The 12,650-nt window shown below is 39.5% G+C and overlaps 1 protein-coding gene across 6 annotated transcripts in view; it reads right to left on the bottom strand.

Annotated features, from left to right (window-relative positions):
• The window catches only part of CDC14A (cell division cycle 14A), a 93,361-nt gene that overhangs the window by 77,001 nt on the left and 3,710 nt on the right, over window positions 1–12,650 (bottom strand). For all 6 annotated transcript variants that reach the window (XM_053391612.1, XM_053391617.1, XM_053391613.1 and 3 more), the window contains exons 3-4: window positions 3,957–4,032; window positions 1,958–2,050 (exon numbers count right to left, since the gene is read on the bottom strand). In XM_053391612.1, coding sequence (XP_053247587.1) covers window positions 1,958–2,050; window positions 3,957–4,032 — 169 coding nt within the window. The remainder of the gene's footprint in view (window positions 1–1,957; window positions 2,051–3,956; window positions 4,033–12,650) is intronic.

Raw genomic sequence — 12,650 nt, 5'->3', positions numbered from 1 at the left:
ATAATCCCTTCACCATCCCAGCACATCCACAGGAGCCCTGCCCAGTTGCTATGCCAACCCTGATGATCCCAGACAGAAGACAATCAAGATCACAAAGAACTTGCATATGGGAGTGGATTCAGCATGGACTGAAACAAAGGACAATGATCAGATCTTCCCTCTGGGGGCAGGAAACTGCAAACTCCCCTTTGTCTCCTGGAAGTGACTCATGGGGAGGGGGAAAGGAGGAACCAGCCAGGTGACAGGACACTCAGGTTACCACCAACTCCTCCCTCAACCCCTCCTTTCTGTAATGTATGCATGACGTTTCTGGGGGTGGGCTTGACCTAGAGGAGGGGAATTTCAAAAGTTTTTATAAGACCTTGCACACTATTTTTCTTTGTCTTTCCTCTCTCCTGCAAGTGAGGGGAACACCCTGTTGCAACAGTTCAATAAAGGCCAAGCCTACAGGCTGCTGTTTTGCTCCAAGTTATCCTGGTTGGTGTCTTTGTTTTGTCCAAGGGAGCCCTCAACAAATATAAATGCCATTACAGCCTTAGAAACGATTCCAACATTATAGCCAGAAAGGATGACAAATGGGACACCAAGTTCATTATGGCATCGTTGAATTACAGAACAGGAAACACAAATCTCCCAGGTCACATTCTACAGACCATTATCCTTGGCCCCCCTTGAGTCATATTATACGGAACTATTTGGGCCTGCTGAAGAATTTCCATATAGAAGCACAGAACAAATGTATAGAGACATCCAAAAAGATTGGGTTCAAGTCCTACTGCCCAATGAGGGCTGATAGGCACAAAAATGTAATTTAAACTAACTCCCTTTCATTGGCTACGAATCAAAACACAGTAGCTGTGGCAATTGCTCCTTGCCTTCTCGTTGATTTCATTTCCATGTCAACACCATCCCCATATGACTATTGCTTGGTGTTTCTCAGCACACATATGAAGTTAAAGCAAATGTTATGCTCCTCTAGAAAAAGCTCAACTACTTCATTTGTTTGTCTCTTGCTCAGTTGCTCCAAAAGGGCCCATTTGTTTCCATTACTCCATACAGGAAGATTGAGAAATATACTTATACAAGTTCATATTCCCAAAGTAATGTTGATGATCTCAGTAGAGATAATATTTCTTTTTTCTTTTTGGCACACACCGTTTCCCTATACAGGAGACCCATTTCTAAACAGCATAAATCCAAAACGTAACTTACTGTCATTTAGCCAAAAGAGCATTATTTTAAGATGTACTGCTACAAAACTTCAAAGGTTTACCTTGTTTACCTATACAGATAAATAGCCTACAACATTTTATATGCATGCTTCAAATAATAATAATAATAATAATAATAATAATAATAATAATAATAATATCAAGCTTCCCAAATAAAACCAACACAAACTTTGCCATCTTGCCTCACCAGCACAGCTGTAGATCTTTTAAAAAACATAATTTACAAAGTGCCCTTTAACAAAGGAGAGGTCAAAACTGTGCGCACAGCTCAACATGAAAGCAGTAGGGCAGTCTCTCCTGCTGGTTCCCTTGAATCCAAGAAGAATGAATAAGGGAAAAAGGCCCTGCAGCAGACTGAACCCCCTGGGACCAATCGTAGAGTCTGGATTCCCAGTCCAAGGAAGATATTGAAAGGAGATTGGACACAAGAACGAACAATGCTGTATTATGTGAACACAGTGTACCACTAAATGTAACTATCTTTTTTACCTCCTTTCCCTGCTTAAGACCAGAAGCAGGAAAGGGAGCAACAGAAGAGACAAAGGTTCAGAAGAATGGGGAAATCTCTCCCACTGTTTAAATACTGGACTAGATTGTAGAAGAATTATAACAAAAGGACAGTGATACTAGCATTTATAGTATCTGTACTTAGCCAGAAACATATAGGTCAGCAAGTCCCTGCAAGAGAGCGAGCGAGCGAGACAGACTTATCGAGTGATACTTACTGCATATGCACCTATCAAAAATGCAGCATTTGCTCGTTTCCGCTGGTCAAAGCTGGTATAATATACTATTTTCTTTCTTGAAAGACTGAATGACTGTTTAAAAAGGAAAAAAAAGTACGAAGGGATGGTTAGCACAGAACCACAAATTTAAGCGAATGAAATACTGGCAGCTAAGTACCGTATTTTTTGCACCATAACACTCACTTTTTTCCTCCTAAAAAGTAAGGGGAAATGTCTGTGCGTGTTATGGAGGGAATGCCTACGGGTGGCATGCCTACGGATTTTCCTCCTCTAAAAACTACGTGCGTGTTATGGTCGGGTGCGTGTTATAGAGCGAAAAATACGGTAATACCAGTTTAGCGTTGTGTGTCTTGGCAGTTCTTTCAAATCACCTCACTCCCTGGTCAAGTGCTCCTCAACTAGGGATGGGAGAATACATTTATTTGGTTCACATTAAAACTTAATTTTGCATTTTCCGAACTAATATGTGAACGAAAACACATTTAATCTTTTGAAATCTGTACTTCTCTGAATTTTCTTATGTAGATCCCCAAAAGGTACACACAAAATGCAAATATTAGGAGAAATGTGCACAAAAATCCTCACAAGATTTTATGCAGACTAAAAATAAATAAAAATCACAAACTGCTGCAGAAGTGGGACAAACTTAGGATCGGAAAAGGAAAAAACAGGGGGAAACAAAACTGACAGATTCATCTGTCCCTAGACAATCACAGTATGCCTGCAAATTGGCCACTTGTCTTTCTTACTTTTCTTCTTCAGCCTCTTTCTGAGATGGTTTGGATATTACATCAGCCACAGGTGATGGCATTCCTGTGGCTAACTTCCCATCGCCTGTGCTCATCTTCTAATAAAACCTACTGAATGCCTAAATTCTAGTAGACAATACGCCTGAGGAACTAGGACACCAAAATAACCTCTTTAAGACATCTGGAACAAACAGTCTCCTCATGTATTCACTCAGCAACAACAATAAAGACAGAAGGAATGCTTACAAGACAGTCACACCTTTGAATGAAAAGTCCAGAACATGTAAATCAATCACCAGGCTCCATTCTTAGCTTGCTGCTTACTGTGCAGAAACACCAGTAATATCAAATGTTAAATCTCTCACATGAATAGGAGTTAGAGAACAATGAACCAGTGACTTGTTTTCTACTCTTGTACTCAGCATAGGGATGAAGCATCTTGAAGAAGAGTGATCTATTATGACCTAGGCTACGTGGATCACATTCAAGACAGCTTATGCATTAAGAAATTTATAAACTTATCGTGTTGAGATAACGGCCTATTTCACACCCAACAGAGAAACAAAACAGAATCCTAGCGCACTGCTCAAATCGCACTCATCCCTTTCTTGTCTGGCAACCCTTGTGTTATCTTCAAACTAGCAACTCATGGTTTGCTTCTCTTCAAACACACAGCTAGAACAAAGCCAGGAACAAACCATGGCATATTCTTTGCTTGCTCTTGTGGTATGGAGGGAAAAAACAGACCCCAAGCACTGATTTGCATGTAATTGTTAGTCAACACTCTGGTTGGTTTCCTCTTAATGCAGCAAAGGAAGAGAGATGGCTGCAATCTGAACAGCATACATGCTTGTTCCCTGTAAACTATGGTTTGTTTCATCCTGGCTTACTTTTATATTTAAATCAAGCCACTGCATTAATTTCTATGAAATATAATAATTTTCAAACTATTTTTCCTCCAACAATGTTTCAGATCATCTTGTGAGTTAACTGGAAGAATACCATTAATATATGTGGTATATATTTTAGATGTCATGGAACTGCATTATCAAATCCATGGTCTAATTTTCATATGGAGCATAAATTGTCATTTTCTTTATTCAGAGAGAGGAAAACACAATGTTAATGTAACAGCAATTCTATTAATTATCATAAATGGCTGTTAATAATAACAGTTTGTTAAATTTTAGCAAAAAAACAATATTTAGAAGAAAATACAATGGTCTCACCTTTAATTTCTTGTTTAGTTTACAGCAGAATCGATGCACCAGAGCCACATTTAAAGGTCCAAAATCTGCATAAAAACTAGAAGAAATATATACCAATGGTCAAAAAACTTGTACTTTAGTCCTTTTGCTGTTGTCAAATATTTCACTATTTGAAGGCTCTCCCTCCCTAGCAACATCTCCACTGAAACCTAGAGGCACAGCATATAGCAGCAGAGCACAAATAACACTCGGTTCTATTGTGTAAGGGCAGGTGAGACAATGAGATTACAGTAAAAGGTGACGTCTGCTCCACACGGATAAGTTGAAGGACCACCTTTGATTATATTCAGTGGCCATGCCTGATCAGCAGACAGACAGTTAACAATTTTCCAGGGGTGCCATATAGTTTTTCTGGCTGATTTAAGTGCAGCTGTTCAGAAACCAGAAACATCACCATCTTGATTTGTCAGGAGATAAGGAAAAATATGTATACTCTGCCCCTTCAGAAATTTTTAAAATTGCAATATATACTTTATATTACAGTGTGTAATCCTGCATTTGCTAATTTTATAGCTACCGTACTTACACAAATAAATTGATAGAATCTCACACTTGTCCCATTATTATTATTATTATTATTATTATTATTATTATTATTATTATTATTATTACTGAAAACTCAGTAAATGGTAATTACCCAAATGGTAATGTAGGGGCAGAACAACACTTTTAGGTTAAAAAAAAGAACTCCAAATGGAGTGAAATAATTAAAATATAATAGACAATAAGCTGCTGCTGCTAATGTATTATAAAGAGTGAACTTGAGTCCAGGAGGCTGTGATCACTTCCAGGAATAAAGATGAGGCATTACTGTTGTAAAAGAGGGACAGGACCTGAGCTGATACACAAACCAAGTGTCATGCTTCCAAGAGTCCTTAGTAACTGTTGCCAGCCCATAACACACACATATAGGATAGGCCCATTCAGGTTAAAGAGTGCAAAAGCAGCACTTTATAGACTGGGGGAAAGTATGCACTCAAGCAATTTGAGTAAGTATTCCATTAATTAACATTTTCTTTGTAGTCCTGTTTTCATAATCCAATTACTTTGTGTCACAAGATTTGTATACCTACAACACCATCAGGTATTTGACAAAACAAAGCTAATGTCAGATATAGTCCCACAGCTCTGTGATATTGGAAGGTGCAGCTACGTTTTCATTTTCCGGAGACAGACACATTAAGCTAAAACATGCCACTTTGGTGTTGATGGGACTTGCTAGCTTAAAAGAGGTACTTGGCTTTGTATGACATTTTGATAAATGAATTTAGAGTCTCTCACAGATAAGCTGTATGATGTAGCTCACTGTCAGGCACAGTAACTTTTGCAACTGTTGCAGGGGTCAGCAAACTTTTTCAGCAGGGGGCCGGTCCACTGTCCCACAGACCTTGTAGGGGACTGGACTATATTTTTGTGTGGGGGAAATGAATGAATTCCTATACCCCAAAATTACCCAGTGATGCATTTTAAATAAAAGGACACATTCTACTCATGTAAAAACATGCTGATTCCCGGATCGTCCGTGGGCCAGATTTAGAAGAAGGAGGAGTTTGGATTTGATATCCCGCCTTTCACTCCCCTTCAGGAGTCTCAAAGCGGCTAACATTCTCCTTTCCCTTCCTCCCCCACAACAAACACTCTGTGAGGTGAGTGGGGCTGAGAGACTTCAAAGAAGTGTGACTGGCCCAAGGTCACCCAGCAGCTGCATGTGGAGGAGCGTAGACGCGAACCCGGTTCCCCAGATTACAAGACTACCGCTCTTAACCACTACACCACACTGGCTCTCAAGAAGGCAATTGGGCCGGATCCGGCCCCCAGGCCTTAGTTTGCCTACCCATGGTTTATAGTCTCTCTGCTGATTGAACACCTAAAAGATCCAGTATCTTCAAAGTGCGCTTGAGATGGATGTTAAGATTTCAGAAGGAGCAAAGCAGTTTAGTTGCGAGGCACAAGGAGTTAAGGTTCTTATGAGCTTCCTCCATTTGAAACAGATACAGACCAGCTAGAGAATGTGCTGCCCATGTAAGCCTATTGTGCATTAACCAGTCAAGTGTGATATGCCAAGCCTAGATCTGCTTGCAAAGAACAGAACAAGAGCTAGCATTCTTCTTGAAGAATAAGCCAATGACATGTTCCCAACTCATTAATTAGTTACCAGTCTGACTAAATCAGCCCTGTGGCTGCAGATCATTCCCCTCTACTTTACTTTTCACCATATTTATTACAAGATAAGCAGTAAAAATAGGGCAAAGACATTTATTTAAGACATATATGTCAACTTAACATGAATAATCACTTTCAATACACTGGGCTTAAGGGAAAAGAATAGCTGGCCTATTCAGCTTTTTATTTTCATTAGACAGTATAAAAGCACATTCATTTTCCTGGGCATGACATGTTTTGATGTTTAATCATAAAATATTTAATTGGACTTGGCAGAGCTGGAGTGTTAATAGTTGGCATTTGAGACATGGCAGTTATGGTACAAACTTGAACTCAAAAGTTATCAAAGCAATGTGGCTACAAAGAAAGGCAGCTGCTGCTGATTGCTACATTTATAGGAAGCAGGAAGTTGCCTAAATCGTCTGTAGATCTCGTAAGTCTTAGTTGTTAAAGTTAGATCTTTCTTTCATGTGAAAAAACCTGAAGAGGATTCAGGGGAACCAATTCAATTCCTGAAAATAGGTGGCAGGATGGGGAGGAAGCTATATATACCTATTTTAAAAATTTAAGTGTTCATATACATTTCACAATGGTATTCAGTGATTTTAAGACAGTGGTATTAGATGCAATGAAACATCAGTAAACAGTTTTTTTGATAAAAAGTAGACTTGCACAGAAAACAGTAACTCGGTGATTTCTGGAAAAGAAGGTTTTAGGTCCTAATCCTATGCATGTGAATTCAAAAGTGCTACTTGGATTATAGGACAACAGCCTTAACCTGCCTTCAGAAAGAGGAGAAGGAAACAACAGGCTGTACTCAGATGTTTCAGGTACTGAATTGACAGCCAGTGTAGTCAACATGAAATATGTGATACTGAGAATGCAGATATCTTACAATAGGGGATTAACAACGTAAATCCATGCTTGTCAACAAATGGGAAACTGCATTTTGCAAACATCTTCAAGACCTGCCCCAATATGGAACACTTTCTGCAAGTCAAAATACGGTTGATTGGTCCCTTGATCCAACAGACAGGAATAGCCAAGATGACGATGACAAATGTACTACATTAATAGCACTACATAAGAACCTTTATGATGGGCAAGGCCACCTTCTAATACCATCACACATTACAAATTGCTTATGTCGCATGACTGAATGGGCCTTAATGGTGGTTCAAATACTCATAATGATGTTGCATAGGCATGGCATTAGGGAACTTTGAACCAAAAATAGTGACATATACTTTTCCATCATCCTTCTGCACCTAGAACAGAAGCTCAGCATGATTCTGAGATTTAAAAAAATGCACAAATCAGGAAGACAGCCAAAAAAAAGGTGGCTTAAATTTTCTTCACGCTGATTAGATCTTTCCTTACTGTATTGCTTCCCACATAATTCTCTCAGGAATAGCCTTCTCAAATGAATTCTCCAGAGAGCTTCCTTTTGGAATAATAGGGAGAAAATCTGATATTTGTTGATGGGATGGGGATAAATGCACTACATAGGAAGTTTCTATTTGCGTTAGCAGATCAGAAAATTCCATTGTAGAACATGGCGTACCATGTGCCAGGGACCACTTATGTTAAAATGTATTTCTAAACTGGTTGTATCTTTGTATTTTTGTGATGAAAATGGTTTCTAACAAACAAACGCAACAGACCAACTGACTACTTGATTAGTCGACATAAATTGGATTAAAAGTTTCTAGATTTCTAGGTCCCCACTGGGGTGGGGATCACCACGGAAGCCGGCACCTGCATGGGGGTGCCTGGTTGCATTCCCTCATAATTTTGTGCCCAGGGCGACACACACACCCCTACTACACCACTGCCTGTACAGATATACTCTGATGTCAGAGAAGCCTTCCAGGCAGAGACTGAAGTATGCTAAGACCACTCTCCACTCTAATCCTGCTGTGAACCAAACTGCAGATGTACTCTAAATTATGTTTTGATCAGCATTGCTAAGGAAAGACAAGTGATGCCCAGTAAATGGTCAAGTGGGAAACAGTCACAGCGCTATCATTAGCAAAACACTGCCATGGCTCTCAAACAAAGTAATTCAGTTTTAAAATAATAACATCCATTAAAGTGAAAGAAAGAATTAATTTAACCGTGATAAGTGTCATTAAAGACAGTCAAATTCTTTAAGGAAATGGAGCAATTTATAAACTATGAAAGTTATACCTCTATTTTTTATTTTATTTTTAAGGCTAGACAGGCCAAGAGATGTCGTTTGATAGCAATGACAGAATCAAGAAGACTAAAGGGCAAGGCAGTTCCATTAAAACAGTGGAAAAGTTACTCAAATGAAAAAAAAAAAGGTCATATATTCTAGCAAGCCAAATATAAATTGTTACGGCAAGCCAAGTACCAGTTCTTTCAGAGAGAGTGTGACCCCATCAATAACAGGCCAATCTCCCACAATGCCTTCATCTTCTCAGGGTTCATACTCAGTTTACTGGACTTCACCCAGTCCACCAAGACAATGGTACAGATCATGTACAGCCCCTCCCAACATAAATGTTACGAGACTTTGCCCCAAAGCTCCTAAGGACCACTCCCAAGAGCTTCATATAGATGTCGGAGGCAAACACCAAAGTGCAAGGATCATGGGACAAAAAGCAAAGTCTTCCAAAGCTCTGGACATGTCCTGGTAGGTAGGAGTGCAAACACTTTAAAACAGTGCCAGCTTGGAATAGTGTGTGTGGTTTGGGAACACAGACAAAAAGAAAAGAAAAGAATAACCCTCACATAGCTGAATAATGGAATTCACTCCATATGAAATAGTGATAGCCACCATCTTGGATGGTTTTAAAAGAGAATTAGACAAATTTATGGAGGACAAGGTTATTTGTGGTTTCTAGCTATGATGGCTGTGTTCACTGTTGGAGGCAGTATGGCTCTGAAAACCCGGTTGTAGGGCATCATGCGATGGTGGTGGGAAGAATGGTACTACACCCAGGATCTACTTGTGGGCTTCGCAGAAGCATATGATTGGTTTCAATGAGAACAGGATGGGCCTTTGGCCTGATTCATCAGGACTAGATGGGCCTTTGGCCTGATTCATCAGGACTGTTCTTAAATCTGGAAACAGGGGTTTTTTTTAAACATATGCTGAAACACTGAAGAGTAGGATTTTTATTTTTTTTAAGGTTTTTGGTGTTGTTATTTTTTAAGATGGCTAAAGGGCATTTGTGGAGGAATTAGACAAGATTTTACTCATAGTACCAGAACTTGGAGGTCATCCATTGTGGTTACATTGGCAGTCAACTGAGGACACGAGAAGAGAAAATAGTTCTTTAAACAAAGCATAATTAATGTAGGGAAAGTCCTTAGCACAAGTTGGGGCAATGGCCCCTATTTTTATTAAATAGTTCTAATAAAGCACTGGACAAATTCACTGAGAAGTAGGTCTATTAGCTTTGACAGCTGAGCAGAAGCTTTATGAATGCCAACAGCATACCCCTTATTACAAGGTTCTGGAGGCATCAATATGGGATGACTGCTGCTCTCATTTACTTGGAAACTTCCCAGAAGCCTCTGGTTGGCCGCTGGTCAGCATTCTTAGCTAGCCTTTTGGTATGATCCAGCAGTAAGCTCTTGTAGCATGCAATCATTCTGATTAGGCAGCTGACAGTAGTGACCATGCAGTGGAACATTTTTCAGAAGAAAGCCACAAAGGGGTGATTTTTTGTTTTTTTGGATGGAGATGCTTCAGTTACGCATGTTTTAGTATGCAAAGTATTTTGAACAGCAGTTGCCACATATCAATTATACCAAGACTGGTAGGCCACCCAGTATAAAGCAAAACCAGCTGACCTCCCAATAATTGGAGAGTGAATCTGAATCCCTGTGACTAGGGAAGATTCCAAATCCCTGAACTGTGGTTCAAGCGGGTAAAGCAAGTAGGACTGCAGAGCAAGATTAACCCTAGACACAAATTTCTGGTTGCCAAACATAAAACGAGATTTATTAAAGAAACCAGTGTTTATAGGCTTTAAAGCATGTTTAAAGTTGGAAAAAATACACTGTTATCTTAAGCGCTATCTAGTCTCCTGATGCTCTTGAATCAGGCGGCATCAGCCAGTTAAAAATCCTAGTTCAGCTTTAGGGAGGAAATGGGAGTATAGCGCACTTTACAAGCAAAATAAGACAAAGAGCAAGGCCTTTCCTCTCATAGTACCTGAAACTTTCCTAGAACCACTGACTAACTGAACTTTACATCAATTGTAATGGAGCTAGAATTTGGCGGGGGGCGGGGTACTAATCTGCAGAGAAATCAAGATAAACCTAAAAAGCAGATTCTGAAAGTGAAGATAGTCTTCTTGAGCAAGAAAGCTATGTCACTATGGCTTTAGATCCCAAATGAAGTCCAGGGTTCTTCATTTCTTGCAATAAGCAGTTCATATGAGTGCACAACCTACAGAATCCCTCCTGATGCTAGGTTTAAAATGAGCTACTTCAAATAAGAGCTTCTTTTGTTGTACCAGAGGCAGGTAATTTGTTGTACAAAACAGAGTATTTTGAAATATCCCTTAAAAGTTTTGATCCTCAACTGAATTATTATGATTACAATACAATTATTCTTAAGAGCTGTAGGCTTTAAGTGACGTTATGTGGCCAAACAACAAAAGCCCCTATTTTTCACATGACTAAGAAATGATTTTTTTTAGTCTTCCTGGTGGTTTAAGTATAAGTAAAGCTATATAAAAGTGAACAGGGAATATGGGTCATCTGGAACAGGAATATGCATTAGTGAAATTCTTTAAATGTTGGAAACTTCAGCTAATGGATCAGTATAGCAATACAGGCATACTGTACAGAGGAATTTTATAAACCAAAAATGCTGCTGAAAGACTTCTGGATTTACAGCCAAGGTATTATGGGGGAATTTCTAATTTGATTGTTTCAATGAGCCAACCAAAGCAATCCCTCCCCACTACTGAACTTTGTGTGCCTTTGGCAATAAGATTATCAGTTGTTATATTTCATCTAGAACCATGTAAATTTAAGGTTCTCAGCTCCTGATGGGCCTAGGTTTCAAGCTCTTGGGACACCTTCCTCCTCCTTCACATAACCAAAATTTTGTTGCATTATTTTGAAGGTCTGGAAAGCATATTTTGCCTCACTGGAAATGTCTTTTGAATGGCCCTAATTGTTCATCAGTTGTAACATTATTATGCTGCAAACAGTATTGTGGAAGATTGGGGGTAAACATATTCCACAGGTCACACCGAGGAGGAAGCTCCTCTCTGACACTGGTAGTCCACGGCTGAAGACAGACAACAATTCCAAAGACTTTATTTATCCTTTTGGGGGAAAGCCAGTGACATCATACCCTTGATATGGTATACCCTTGGTAATTTGATTTGTAATGTGAATTTGATTTGAGAACCCCCATTTTGTAAAGACATTTCTGTGAAAAAAAGTGACCAGTTAAAAGTCCTTGACTGAGAATGGGCATCAAGTCTTGCTGCATACTGGATTAAGGGTGATGGCTGCTTGCAACCTTAGCAACTGCAATTAGAATACCCAAAGTTGTATTGCTAAGTTTTGGGCAATATGATAACTACAGTGGTACCTCTGGTTACAGATGCGTCAGGTTACAGATGTTTCAGGTTACAGACTCCGCTAACCCAGAAATAGTACCTCAGGTTAAGAACTTTGCTTCAGGATGAGAACAGAAATTGTGCGCTGGTGGCGGGAGGCCCCATTGGCTAAAGTGGTACCTCAGGTTAAGAACGGACCTCCAGAACGAATTAAGTTCTTAACCCGAGGCACCACTGTATGGGTTATATCCAACGATGGCTTTGTGCAGGGAGCACTTCCATTTCCATCAATCCCTCCTAACACTTGCAGCTTTTATGCACATTCTATGATTCTGTGATCCCATACTGTCCCAAAGAATCCCTGAATTCCAAGTAGATGTTAAGAGTGTGGATGGCATTGGGGAGATAGATAATCAGTATGAGCCCTGCCTTTCACAGTAAGTGCATATGCTGATGCAAAGCCACCATAGGATATAATCTATTAAAAATATTTTGCTGGTTCATAAGGTAGATGAAGAGGAAATGTTGCAAAAATCAAGTTCAGAAAGGAGTTTTGTAAATCTGTAGGGTACTACTGATCCCCAACACAGTTTGTGGCAATGTCTGGGCAAGTGAGTGTGTTGTCAATTATGAAAATAGATAAAAGATAAAAGTATTGTCACCTTCTATGGTCACCTTTCTCACATGAAATAAACAGAGCAGGTCCTATGCTAAGCACCTGTAGACATGGCAAATAGCTAATCTATTAACAGCATTTGACAGGAACACTTTGACTCTATCACGTGTGATAGGGGTGGTGGTGTTTTCATTCATTCATGGAGTTGAATTGACTCCAAAAGCCTTAAGGGCAAATATCAATTTTTCACCTAATGATGGTCTTGGAGTGTATCAGATGGAAGCATTAAGACTGCAATCCTATCTGCACTAACCTGTAAGT

The sequence above is a fragment of the Podarcis raffonei genome, chromosome 6 (genome assembly GCF_027172205.1).
Source record: "Podarcis raffonei isolate rPodRaf1 chromosome 6, rPodRaf1.pri, whole genome shotgun sequence".
Lineage (NCBI taxonomy): Eukaryota > Metazoa > Chordata > Lepidosauria > Squamata > Lacertidae > Podarcis > Podarcis raffonei.
Note: the sequence above shows the minus strand (reverse complement) of the source record. Positions and strands in the feature narration are given on the sequence as shown.